Source organism: Aspergillus steynii, assembly GCF_002849105.1.
Source record: "Aspergillus steynii IBT 23096 chromosome Unknown P170scaffold_1, whole genome shotgun sequence".
NCBI classification, from domain to species: domain Eukaryota; kingdom Fungi; phylum Ascomycota; class Eurotiomycetes; order Eurotiales; family Aspergillaceae; genus Aspergillus; species Aspergillus steynii.
The window spans coordinates 4,907,806-4,920,383 of NW_020194398.1; the positions used below are offsets into that span (position 1 = coordinate 4,907,806).

A 12,578-nucleotide genomic window follows, 5' to 3' on the forward strand; every position below is an offset into this window, starting at 1 on the left:
AGACCCTTTCAGAGTTCCGAGCAATCCAAGGGCAACACGAAGCAGGCAGTTGGTCTGTGGGCAAAGCGGAAACGCCCATAGGATCAGCGCTGTTAAGACCATCTGGACTTTCGGGAGTCTCAACTCTCGCGCCTGCCAAGCATCCTGTCGGAGGAGCAGCCTTGTTCGTCCTGCGCTGTCCTCAGCGGGAGCGCTGGTGCGTAGGACGCGAGCCCGCTTGTCGGGGCCTCTAACCCGGGATTCGAATAGATAAATGGGATCAGCACCGTTGGCGCCGAAAAAAATTGGATGCGATGAGAGACGGATCCACTCATCGATGGATGGAAGTGGAGAGACCCGCCAATCCTAATGCGGCCGATCCTAGACTAGGACGCTAGGGATGGCAGACGTGGTGACATGAACAGATAGTTTGGACGGCGGATGTGGTCATCGACGAGGATTGAATTTGACTGGGACTGTCGTGTATGCCATTAGTCAGGGTGAAGAGTTGTGGGTTGTGGGTAATCAAATCAATATGGAGTCCACCCCGAAGTCTCTGGATGAAGTTTCCGGATAGGAGAAAGCAGGAGTGGATCGAGTGGGAGGATCTGATCGGTGGACTTGCCGGAACCGCGTTGGTCTTCGGATGCTGCAGAAACGATGGACGAGGACGAGATGGAAGACACGCGAGATGTATGTCATGTTTGCCCGCGTTGCCCTGTTTGCACGGTGCATACGGAGTCGGAGTACTCCGTATACGATCTCCTCGATTTCCTCCATGTCAAACCAAATCATAGTCAGCAGGTTCAATAAACAACCAGTCATTGTATTTGTGAACCTCTGAATAATCGTATGTGGCCTATCCTCCCAACCAATCCGTGATCTATACCCTATAACCGTTTCTAGCATCCATATCCATCGCCCTACTCTATCGCAAACCCGGCCTCCCCGACCTCCATTCGTCTCACCAATTGGCTGGGTCAATAATTCTCCGTCGCCTTTCATCCAGATGAGATTCGCGCCAAGCGACTACTGCGGCCCTGGATACGCATTGCAACGTGAACCAGCGCTTACTGCGATAGAAGTGGGAATGCAAGGGTCTCGAGGTCGGGGCCAGAAGGAGGGGACAAAAAGTCATCCGAGACGCCCGATCCTGGTCAACGTCAAATCTCATCTATCTGTCACCGGTCACCACTCTAAATAAACCATGCTACTCCGTATGGTGCTAGACACCAGATAGCTGATAAACACAGGCCCCCCGGGTGGAGCCTGGAGGGCAGATGACAAAAAAAACACGAAGCTGAAACGCGAAACGCAGAGCGAACAGGGATCTTACAGCATGCAACTAATGAGAATCAGTGTGGATGATCTGCAAGCGGTTGGTGGGAGCAGGGATGGTCGACTAGCTCGCTCGCTAACCTCTACTTCTTTTGTTCCCTGCGATGAGGTAAACCGCCAGAGATTCCGGCCAAAGAGCGCAAATACCCCCCTGAACCGGTTTTCAATTAGTTGGGGCGTCGAACGGAATCGAAAAAGTACCGTCTCCCCACAAACCGACCGTTTCTTTGTCGTGGAGGCCCAGGTGGAATTGTGGCTATTGGCCAGCCACTCAATAGAGCAAGTCAATCACTCACACCCATGGATCTTCCCACCCTCCAGCCAGTAGCCAAGCGGAGCAGACGGTCGCTCAAAAACGTGGCGGCCACGAGATTCAGCCACGCCGGGCAACAAAGAAACGCAAGGGTCACGACAACCTTTCTGACTGGTCGAAAACGTGTCTCACGAGGTCATGAGGAATTGACAGGTCAGCAAATGGGCGCTGGGCACTGGACAGGTCAGAGGTTTGGGTCCCTGCTGGGGAGAGCAAACAAATCGGAGGCGGATAGAGTTGGTTAGTGGATCGAATAGCGCCACAAAAAGTGACAGGTAGCAAATATTGGCCTTTCGATATGATGGCGATGAACATCGAATACTGGCTGATTCGTCCATGAAACTTCTACGGAGTACAGGCAAAATATTGAGATTTTCGGAACATCAAACTGGAGCAGATCGGATTACGAATTGAATCGTTCGCAGTAGCACAGCTAGCAATAAGACAAAGGACCCAACAACAAACGACGGAGCAACGTTTGTACAGAGGCCACCGGTTGGTTTAGCACCCCCTCAAACGAATAAACGCCGAGACATAGGCATTGCCTGGACCAGGCTTTTGTGATCCCCCTGAACAACATAGCAAACCTTCCACTACACACCACCACAAGGGGTTTGAGATGTTTCGATACAACCAAATCTGGCCACCAAGCTGCAGCATACGTGTCAGGTCTCGCCATGAAATTATTCCAAATCTTTGCGTTACCGCCGAGAGCGGCAGCTCCGTAAACAAGCTATCTATCTGTCGAAGGAGACTGCATTTCATGGTGGCAATATTGTACATGGTGGCAACCAGATCAACGTGCCACAAATATTATATCGATGACGTAGTAGGATCGAGATCGATCGAACACTCCTGCATATCATTGGAATACTTCTAAACGGGGTAGGACTATACAATGTGGAGGCTTTCTCGGAAAACGTTTCCAGGAAGAATACGGAATGAGAACGACTTTGTACGCGAGTGGTTGAGACTGTACAGACCAGGGGAAGACAAGTGAGGAGAGATAGTAAGTTATCTATGTTAGAGGCCCTGGTCAAAGTTAGTTTTGCGAAAGGGATTTCTTCTTGATCGACGAACAATAGCTATCTGAGGCTTGACTCGGACTTGCTTTAAGCCCCCATCCATCCAATACCGTCTCCCTCAAGGAATACAAGCAGTCTTACTATTTAATGCACCATTGTTTCGTATGATAGCCGTGCCATGCAATCATGTGTTATTGAAACCCGAAAGTAAAAATTGCAAGATATCCTGAAGTTCAAAAAATGTCTATGCATACCCGAAAATCCCACCCGATCATGGCTGCCAAACGCCGGTATCAACAAATTGCTATCTCCAATGCCCCATAAAGCTTCATGCTAACTCTCGTACGCCTGTCCAGTATCACTCCAAACCCATCACCGGCATCGCGGCAATTTACCAACGCCGTCCGTAAACCGAATCCTCCGTTCGAGGGGCGCGCTTTTCAGGCTGTCGATTCCGGTCGCGAGACACAGAATACGAATCCTGCGAGCCAGGTTCCCCATGTTGAGATCCGGAATGACTGCTTTCACTCGCTGACGTCAAAAGTCTGGTCTTTTGTGCCAGATCGACATTGTCCCGGTCGCCGTTGTACCGTGCCTCTGCATCCCGACCAAAGAGAGCCATCATATCCTTCATCGTAAGCTTGGCAGCGGCAGTCTTGCCTTCGATGGTAACATTGGCCAGTTCTCGCTTGCGATCTTGGAGATCTATGATACGTTCTTCGACAGTGTCCTTGATGATCATCTTGTAAATCTTGACATCGAGGGTCTGGTTGAGACGGTGAACACGGTCAATGGCTTGTTCTTCGACGAACTACAGGGTAGATATGTTAGCACCTGTTTGAAAATCGAGCGAAAAGAGATGGCCCGAACACTTACAGGGTTCCAAAACGGTTCCAGAATTACTACTCGACTCGCCGCAGTCAGGTTCAGTCCCAGTGCGCCGGCTCGCAGACTGCAAAGTAGTACTCGAGTCCCGCTGTTGTTTCGGAGCTTGTTGAGACTGGCTTCTCGAAGATCGTTGCGCATGCTACCATCGTATCGCGCGAATCCAATTCCAGCTCGCTTGAGGAAGGGCTCAATCTTGTCAAGCATTGAAGTAAAGACAGAGAAGACAATAAACTTGAAATCAGCGGACTCTCGATTGAGGATCTTCATCAAATGTTTGATCTTTGTCGAAGGTAGTACTTGGTTCTCGTCATCTCCTGGGTTCAGGTAAATGTCCTCCTCAGAGTCGCTTTCTTGGTGCTGGATTTTTGAGCTCATGCGGTTGGCAGTTGGTGATTCCGGTCCATCATCATCAGAATCCGACTCATCTGAAACAAGCCATTCGCCGCCTCCTTCCGCGTCCTCATCGTCTGAGCCTCCGGCCCTTCCAAGCTTGGGGGTCGAACGCTGTCCTTCGGGGACAATCCATTCTCCATCCTCATCCTCGTCCTCATCGTCACTGTCGACGACAATTCTTCGGTTGCGTTGAGCACGAGCCATCTTGGCTTCTGAGCGACTAGCCGATGGTGAATCAGTAAGATCGACGATGGATAGTTTGCGGGAGCTCTTCTTCTTCTTGCCACTGCGGTTGTCCGAGAGTGTGTTTTTAAGATCCGTCTCACAGTCGCCGCACCGACTAGCACCACTTGCTGCCTCATCTTTGCTCAGGTCCGTCTGACAGACATCGCATTTCTTCGACATCACGCTGAGCGCTCCAAAGAGATCTGCCATGCTATCGAGGTCATCCTGCTTTCCTGGCGCAGACTGATTGCCCGATGATCCATTCTGCAACAGAACATCTTTGTCCTTAGCCAGGTCACTTTTCACCAGGTCAGGATGGTTGCAAGATTGCCGCAGGCGCAATAGCAAAACTAAAGCACCGGCGTAGTCCATTTTCTCGCCCATCATTTTCTCGAGGCTGTTTTCCGTTCGCTGTTCGAGGCGCTTGTAGAAGTTCATCTCTCCGGGCATAAATTCGGCAGCAACCTTAATGACTTCTCGTTTCGTGATCTGGAAACCGGAGGACTTCTTTCCCTCTCCACCTGCGCCCTCTTCGCCGGGTTTGAGGTTGGAATTGAGTTTCAGAACATCCTTAGTCCGTCGCTTCATGAATGCCTTCAGGTAAACCTGCAGACGCTCAATCGCGAGACCACCCCGGCCATTGGCTAGAGGTTTCGTAATTTGGTCCTTCCAGGCTGCCAGGTCGTTGAACGGCTTGATGCGCAGGAACTTGATTAGACTCTGCAGCTCGTCGAGGTTGTTTTGCATAGGGGTTCCCGATAGGCACCACCGGTATTCCGCATCAAGGGCATAGGCGGATTGGGTTGCCTTTGCGTTTCGATTTTTGATGGTGTGGGCCTCATCCAATATGATTCGGTACCAATAGACAGAGAAGAGCCCCGATTTCGGTTTCTTGTTGCTCTTGTCAGAGGCTCCATGTTCGGAAGTCAGGGTGCCATAGGTAGTGATCACTACATCGTAGTCTTCGAGATTGTCTGTTGCCTTTGCTCTGGTGTTCCCGTGGTAGACACACACGCGAAGCCTATGCGATGTTTCGACCTTGTCGTTGATTTCTGCCTCCCACTGCTTTATAAGAGCCAAGGGAGCAACGACCAGGGTTGATTTGCTTAGACCAGGCGGCAGTTTTGAGCTGTTCTCTCCATCTTCATCGTCGCTCTCATCGGAATCATCAGGATTGACGGGTCGTCTGCGTCCATCCGCACGCTTGCTATTGGTGAGCAGGAGAGAAATAGCTTGAACTGTCTTTCCGAGACCCATGTCGTCCGCCAGGATTCCACCCTTAGGAAGAACGCCTTTAGCTTTGCTCTGACCGGTTTCTTTGTCCCGCATCCAATTTACTCCTTCCCGTTGATGTGGCAGGAGCTTGACTTTTAGACCCTCCACCGTACCATCGTCTTCATCGTCTTCTTCTTCCTCTTCTTCGTCATCGTTCTCATCTTCTTGTCCACTTTCGGCGTCATCTTTGGCGGAAGTCTTTTCGTTGCCAATCTCTCCAGTCGATGCCTTCGTACCAGGCTGCTCCCCGTCAGTATCGCTGTCGGAATCATCATTCGTGGTTTTAGATTCCACGACAGACACTCCCTGCAGTTGGGCAGTCAGATCATCGATATCAGCAGTCTCCTTCTTTTCGGCTTTACTATCATCTTTGTCGTCCTTCTTTTTGTCTTTCTTGTCTTTTTTGCTCTTCTTCTTGCTTTTGTTCTTCTTCCTGCTCTTTGACTTTGAAGGCTTCGATTCGTCTTCCTCGAAAGCCCCTTCTAGCAACGCCTTGATGTTCTCATTGGCCTTGGCTGCATCCACATAACCGTAGTTGTCTGTCGAGCCAAATCCTACATTGCGTGGGCGGGCGCTTGGAGTAAAGCCACCCTCGCCAGTTAGATCCACAAAGTTCTGCAAGTTCTTGGAGGCATTTGTAATTTTCATTGCGGAAGGCTTGGCTGAATTGGAGGTGTAAAACGTCTTGGGGGCTCGAGGGGTGGAGAACGTGACATTTTCAGGGCGCTTAATCTGAAAGACATCGTTGTTGGCAGTGCGAGAGAACTTGTTATTATTGTAAGCAGAAGGTCGGACGTGCTTGAAGGGATCGAGCCCGTCACCCCGTCTCGGAGTGGATACTGCAGCTCCTGGGGTAGAAATCTGTCGATGGACGGGATATTGAGGTCGTGGTTGAGGCTGGCCTTGGGGTCTATGATGCTCAGGCCGTGCCCTGTTGGGTTTGGGTATATTGAACAGGTGGTTGGAGCGTTGGTTATGAGGGTGCGCCGGGCCTATTGGCGAGGGTTTTCCAAATTCGGGATGCTGAGAAACCTGCCGACGTGGCTCATCATTTGGCTTTCGAGGAGTGATGGGGTTGAGGGGGTTTTCGCTTTCTTTGGCCATATTGTATGGAAGGGTTGTTGTTGTTGTCGGTTATTGTCGAGGTGCGTTTGCTGTCTAAGTGGGGAGAGATCTTTGGTGTGTTTCGAGAAAAGACAGTATATCAAAAATCGAGTATCGTGCGTCACCAGTATTTTTGCCTAAAAGAGAGACTCGTGGACCACTCATATAACCGTCTCAGGAATTAGTTAGGGGATATTGTTGTCGATGTAGCGTGGTTAAGAAAAAGTTTCGCGTCTATCTGGCATGAGGGGCAACGTGGTTAGTTTCTATCAAACGTTCAAATAGCAGTGCTGCGAAACCTCAATAGGAGACATAGGACTAACCTGAGTCATGCCATTTCAGAATCCGCAGTGGTTGCCTCTGAAGAGTAGTGGGCTGTCGAAAATTGTGGAGGGGAAGAAGTGGTGGTGATGCAAAGGTTGTGAGAGCCCACATTTTATCGATAGCGCCTATCGCTCGTTTGTTTGGGCGGTTTGCCCCAGCAACGCCGCCCCGCGCCTTCTACGGAGTATTATCAACGCACGATTTCATACGTCGGAATTTGACAATAACGTATTAAAATATATTGCCCTGGAAGTTACTTTTATAACCCTCACCATCGACTCCCACCGTAATTTCTTGCATTTCCCTAAATTTCCCCGATAAAATCCTTTAACATCTCCGGAACAATGGTACCTGCATCGCCCTGGAAGAACCAGTCCCCCTGTTTCAACCCCGAAGCCCCAATGTCATTGCGATCCATGTTGACCACTGCGACTCTCGCGCCCCGATCGCGAGCTTTATCGACGTATCCCGCAGCGGGATAGACTTGGGAACTCGTACCAACGACCAGGATAAGATCAATCGGCCCCGAACGCATCCAGCTATCCACCATATCAAGCGTATGCATGGGTAAGCTCTCGCCAAACCAAACAACCCCCGGCCGAAGAATGCCATCTTTACACGCGGGGCACTGCGGAAGCACATCCAGACTTAGCGCAGGAAGCGGTACCCGTTCGTCAGATATGTCGGCTTCCGGTGCCTCTGCATTCCCTAGGTAATCAGACATAGATTTTGAAGCACTTTCGCCGGTTTTGTCCTCGGTGGAAGAGATGAATTCCGGGTTTCCCTTGGGGATTTCCAAGGCCGGGACAATGGGATCCGTGAAATCATTCTCACGAGAGTAGTTGCAGTAGAACGAGGTGCATTTCACCGTGAAAAGAGACCCATGAAGGAGATGCAGCTGTTGCAAGGGATGATTGGCTCGCTGTGAAAGACCTATTGTCCCAATATTAGCATATCAGTTCGACAAAACAACTGAGCCAGGCCTATCCTACCATCAACATTCTGGGTTAACGTGATAAAGTCCTTGTTCTTCCTAGCTAGCTCCGCCAACGCAAAATGAGCCGGATTCGGCTTCGCCTTCAATGCCATATGTCTGCGATAGCTGTAGAACTGCCACACCAAATCTGGATTGGCCTCAAAGGCTTCGGGGGTGGCGAGATCCGTCGCATCGTGGGATCTCCATAGCCCCCCGGCGCCCCGAAAAGTCGGCAAACCGGACGATGCAGAGATCCCCGCGCCCAGGAGAGCGAGGACGCGTTTGCATCCTTTAAAGTATTCCGTAAATGAGCGGAGATCGGCGGCTGGAATGGCGGACGAGGCCATGGCGAGGGAGGGTTGATGGTGCCGCTACTTGCAGGTGGGGACGTAGAAGGTGCCAGAAAGTCTTGACGACAAGACGGTATGAGCCGCAAAGGCTATACAAAATGGGATACACAATCTACAGATGCGGCTCAACTGGATGTGCTTTTCTGGAAGCTAAACGGTTGTCGGGGATGATGTTGCAGAAACTCGGGGACGCGCTAAGTTTACCCAGCGATGACGTGGGGTTTGCATCTTGACAGTTCCCTTGGGGGTAAGTTAAGATGGACCGGTCGGAAGCTTGTCACACAAGATTAGAGTTATTATAGCATTTAGTTTGATCTTTATTTTTTACAACACAGATTTTTATTTTTGTTTTTATTTCTCCCCGTGTGCTTCTCCGCCCACTACAGCGCCGTTAGTATATATAGTTCGGGGAGGTCGGAGCCAGTACCCGAGTTACATCAACCAAACTAAGAGTATTGCACCAAAAGAATTCTCAATTTTGTCAAGTAAACCTTGGACATTAAACAGATTTCATGAACATTAATATAGTACTGAGCGCAGGAAAAGCATACAGGCCATTGAAAATACAGTGAAATAGTCACTAAACTAATGCTGCTCTTCCTTGGGAAGAGTCACTCCGACTGCTTCATGGGCATAACTGCGGTTTTGATCATTCCTACTGGTAACAAAGCCAGTGATGTGGTCGGGTACTTCGGCAACCTTGTTACCAGAACTTGGGATAGGAGTACCGAACGTCTCCCAGACAGGTACCACTCCCGTCCACACGCGATTGGTGACCTCGTCGTCAGCATAGTCCTTCTTCTCATCCGAAACCCCTCCGTCACGGATCTTGCCACTTCCGTCAACCACCTTGACTCTGAGAATGACGGTCGAGGACATCTCGGCACGGTCTGGGGGCACTCGTGAATGATTCCAGCGGTCTGGGACCACCGAATTGGTGATCAGCTCCATTGCCCAAAGTTTCTCGGCTTCGTCGGTGACAACACTTGCATATCCATGGAGGATAGCGGACCGATAGTTGTAACTGTGCGAGTTGGGTGTCAGGGACAGGACCAGTCCGTCAACTTTGCTGGCAGCCACGCAGATCGGCAGTCCTTTCTGGGAATCTCGGGCAAGATTCATGATCCGCGAGCTGACATAGCCGTGGAGATAGCAATCCAACGGCTCATTTATATCTGCGGACGGATAATCGAACGATCCCATCTGCCCGATCATGGGGATGATAGCTGGAAAGGGGTCCTCCGGACCGGGGTTGAAGGATACATGGAGAACCTGGGTTGAGTTGACAATGGAATGGATTGCTCCCAAGTCATACGTCGCTGCATGGACACTGAGTTCCTTTTGCCTTCTTCAAAGCGAGGAATCTGGACATACCTCTATGCTTATAGCGGTTGACGGTGTTTGCAGACTTCTTTGGGTAGGTCAATGTGCGGCCCATAGTGTATGCTGGAACCTTTGCGGATGCCGTGGCTTTGACGGATGTCCAGTCCTGGGGCAGGGACCTGGTCTACTTCTTATACTGTGAGGGTGAGTCATGAGTCCATCTGAGAGAATCTCGGCCGATTTTGACGCAACCTGGAGTCTACGTTGGATCCTTTCAACGCCGAGATAAGCATGGAATGAGTAGAGACGAGGCCAATGATGGACACCGCATGGACTTGCTCCATGCGGCGCATCGCAAACCCCGTGACTCTGATTGGCCGCGGGCACCGACCCGGGGTGGCAGCCTGAGGCAGCAAGGCCCGTGCGGATTCCCGTGGCTCGGGAGCTGCTGCTTTCTTCCAATTGAACCTGACGTCCACCTCCCAACGTGAAAGCCCACGATAGTACGGAGTAAGCATGTCGACATGCAGGTTATTCGCTCGCCAATGGCCTCGTTGCCTTCGCCGCTCCACTCCATGGATCCCCCGGTCAACGTCGAATCGCCTGGTCTCTCATCAACTCCCCGCCCTTCGCCGTTCCTACGCTTCGTCTATCTCCGCCGCGGAGCTTAAGTTCGGCCAACCATTACACGAGACACATCCCCATTTGCTGAACCCCGGAGAATGTGTGTATTCCTTCGATGTGTATCGCGCCCTGACATAACGGGACATGGTGATATTGACTGAGAACAAAAGTAACGCCTGGGATTACGGCTCTCGAATACGCCCATCGTCGATCACGCCTTGCGAACAAGCTCCCCAAATACTCGATTGCCGTGCTAGCTGCGTCGGAGGTCACATATCGCGCGTCGGGCATCTTCAATGAGTACCGACAAGACTCCAACTTCTTCTATCTAACCGGTCGGTGTTCATAGCCAAAGGAAGGGGGAACGTATGGTTGATTGACTTCGTTGGAAACAGGATTCAACGAACCGAATGCGCTGGCGATTATCGGTGGGTCTTTACATAGGACAGTTCAAACATCAATCCGACAACGCTGACCAGGCTGCAGCAAACGACGGTTCTGGCGACAACCATCTTTTCCACCTGTATGTCCGGGAGAAAGACGCGAAGGCCGAGCTTTGGGATGGAGCTCGGTCTGGGACGCAGGCTGCAACTGACGTTTTCAACGCCGATGAGGTAAAACGTGATGGTGCTCTCCCTGTATCCAAGCCTCGCTAATCTGGAATTCCAAGACCGGTGATATAGAGCGCATCGGAGAGTTGCTCCCACGCATTATCTCGGACGCTACAGAGATCTATACCGATATCCCCGCTTTCAACCCTGGCCGATCCTCCCTACATCGTTATCTATACGGGCCTACGGGTGCATCCGAGCAGCTTAAAAAAATTGTTGACTATCGGAAAGTCAAGCCCTTGCGCCCGATTCTCAACGAGACGAGAGTCTTCAAAAGCGAGGACGAAGTTGTGCAAATGCGGGCAGTGGGACAAGCTTCCGGAAGAGCGTTCACCGAATCCATGAGACACACATTCACCAAGGAGAAGGACCTCACATCCTTTTTGGAATACAACTTCAAAATCAACGGCTGTGACAACAGCGCTTTCGTCCCCGTTGTCGCGGGCGGCTCCAACGCTTTGAGCATCCACTACACGAGAAATGATGACGTCCTGAAAGACGGCGATATGGTCCTGGTGGACGGAGGAGGAGAAGGGGGCACCTACATTTCCGACATCACCAGAACATGGCCTGTCAATGGCAAGTTCACGGATCCTCAGCGTGACCTGTACAATGCGGTGTTGAATGTGCACCGCAACTGTGTCTCGCTCTGTCGAGAGGACGCAAATCTCTCCCTGGACCGACTTCACACCGTCGCCGAGAATGGCCTGAAAGACCAACTGCAGCAGCTGGGCTTTGACGTCTCCGGAAACGCCATGGGAACTCTCTTCCCTCACCATCTTGGCCATTATATTGGACTGGACGTGCACGACTGCCCCGGATACCCCAGAGGGTACAATTTGAAGGCAGGCCAATGCATCACCGTGGAACCGTAGGCGTCTCTCCGTTCGATCTGGTTGGGTAATTTTTACTAACCTGTGCTAGTGGTGTCTATGTGCCCGACGACGAGCGGTGGCCGGAGAAGTTTCGAGGAATCGGGATTCGCATTGAGGACAGCGTCTGCGTCGGCGATGACAGCCCCATCGTGCTGACCACCGAAGCCGTCAAAGAGGTAAGTTTGCTTTCCAGCTGGAAGTCTTGCGTGCATTAGCGTCCTTTGCCGACTGACAATACGTCATTTTCCAGGTCGACGACATCGAGGCACTGCGGGATTAGGATCGGGAAACTTCAGAGTAGCAGCAAGATACCCTTTGTACATGGATGTATATTAGCCAACGTATTGATGACTTGGGAGGGCGCGGACGGAGCGCCGAGTGGACATGACACGCCTCTGGTGGATGTTATTGTTGTTATTGTTATTGTTCGTTGCAGAAAACAAACAAACCCTAAGCGGTGTTGTCACCCGTTTTCTTACATACACATACTCATACATGGATACAAGCACCAGCGACGCGCAAGAATCCGGGGCTTTCCCGGGTTCCATGGGGATTCCCCACTGCGAGAAAATAAGAGAGAACCAGTAGCACAAAGAACAGCGCGCTGAGGGGGAAATCAGACCAGGAATGTCCCAACCTTCATACCTGCCAGAGGTTCGCGGTGGGTTGATGCCCCGTTGTCAAGGCGCACATCCCGCGGCCAAAACAAACCAAACGGAACCAAACCATACCAGACCGTCTCCACTCGCCGACACGCTTTACTTCCTTCTCTGCGCTCGCTCTCTCTTCCTCTCCCACTCCCACCCCCGACGCAGCCACGGCTACTCTCCTTGACTCTCCACGCCCGGGTTTCTCTCAACTGGACAGTGCTCTCTCCTCCCTGGGCAAGAGGACTTCTCCCCCCCCTCCCCCCTCTTCTTGACCCTCCTACGCTCCCTACCTCCATGACTCTGGA

General features: G+C 51.4%; 5 protein-coding genes across 5 annotated transcripts; 1 reads left to right on the forward strand and 4 right to left on the reverse strand.

Moving 5' to 3' along the window:
• Nucleotides 1-303: 303 nt before the first annotated feature.
• P170DRAFT_37652 (uncharacterized protein) lies at nucleotides 304-1,151 on the reverse strand. The gene has a single exon (XM_024845372.1). It carries the CDS (start codon nucleotides 982-984, stop codon nucleotides 505-507), a length of 480 nt encoding a protein of 159 aa, XP_024710605.1. The 5' UTR covers nucleotides 985-1,151; the 3' UTR covers nucleotides 304-504.
• Nucleotides 1,152-2,840: 1,689 nt separating this feature from the next.
• Nucleotides 2,841-6,938, reverse strand: P170DRAFT_452733 (putative SNF2 family helicase/ATPase). The gene is made up of 3 exons (XM_024851296.1): nucleotides 6,864-6,938; nucleotides 3,532-6,778; nucleotides 2,841-3,466 (listed from the first exon to the last, which is right to left on the reverse strand). Exons 2-3 carry the CDS (start codon nucleotides 6,538-6,540, stop codon nucleotides 3,047-3,049), a joined length of 3,429 nt encoding a protein of 1,142 aa, XP_024710606.1. The 5' UTR covers nucleotides 6,541-6,778; nucleotides 6,864-6,938; the 3' UTR covers nucleotides 2,841-3,046.
• A 172-nt stretch (nucleotides 6,939-7,110) lies between these two features.
• Nucleotides 7,111-8,386, reverse strand: P170DRAFT_374962 (SIR2 family NAD-dependent protein deacylase). Its single transcript, XM_024845303.1, has 2 exons — nucleotides 7,857-8,386; nucleotides 7,111-7,797 (listed from the first exon to the last, which is right to left on the reverse strand). The coding sequence occupies exons 1-2, from the start codon at nucleotides 8,185-8,187 to the stop codon at nucleotides 7,169-7,171; spliced, it is 960 nt and encodes a 319-aa protein (XP_024710607.1). The 5' UTR covers nucleotides 8,188-8,386; the 3' UTR covers nucleotides 7,111-7,168.
• A 340-nt stretch (nucleotides 8,387-8,726) lies between these two features.
• Nucleotides 8,727-9,631, reverse strand: P170DRAFT_461209 (pyridoxamine 5'-phosphate oxidase family protein; the record flags this gene model as incomplete). Its single annotated transcript, XM_024852011.1, has 2 exons — nucleotides 8,727-9,509; nucleotides 9,565-9,631. 2 exons carry the CDS (start codon nucleotides 9,626-9,628, stop codon nucleotides 8,776-8,778), a joined length of 798 nt encoding a protein of 265 aa, XP_024710608.1. The 3' UTR covers nucleotides 8,727-8,775.
• Nucleotides 9,632-9,992: 361 nt separating this feature from the next.
• Nucleotides 9,993-12,106, forward strand: P170DRAFT_399349 (aminopeptidase P family protein). Its single transcript, XM_024846277.1, has 7 exons — nucleotides 9,993-10,237; nucleotides 10,308-10,472; nucleotides 10,533-10,565; nucleotides 10,624-10,751; nucleotides 10,808-11,619; nucleotides 11,673-11,799; nucleotides 11,874-12,106. The coding sequence occupies exons 1-7, from the start codon at nucleotides 10,030-10,032 to the stop codon at nucleotides 11,901-11,903; spliced, it is 1,503 nt and encodes a 500-aa protein (XP_024710609.1). The 5' UTR covers nucleotides 9,993-10,029; the 3' UTR covers nucleotides 11,904-12,106.
• The last annotated feature ends 472 nt before the right edge of the window (nucleotides 12,107-12,578 follow it).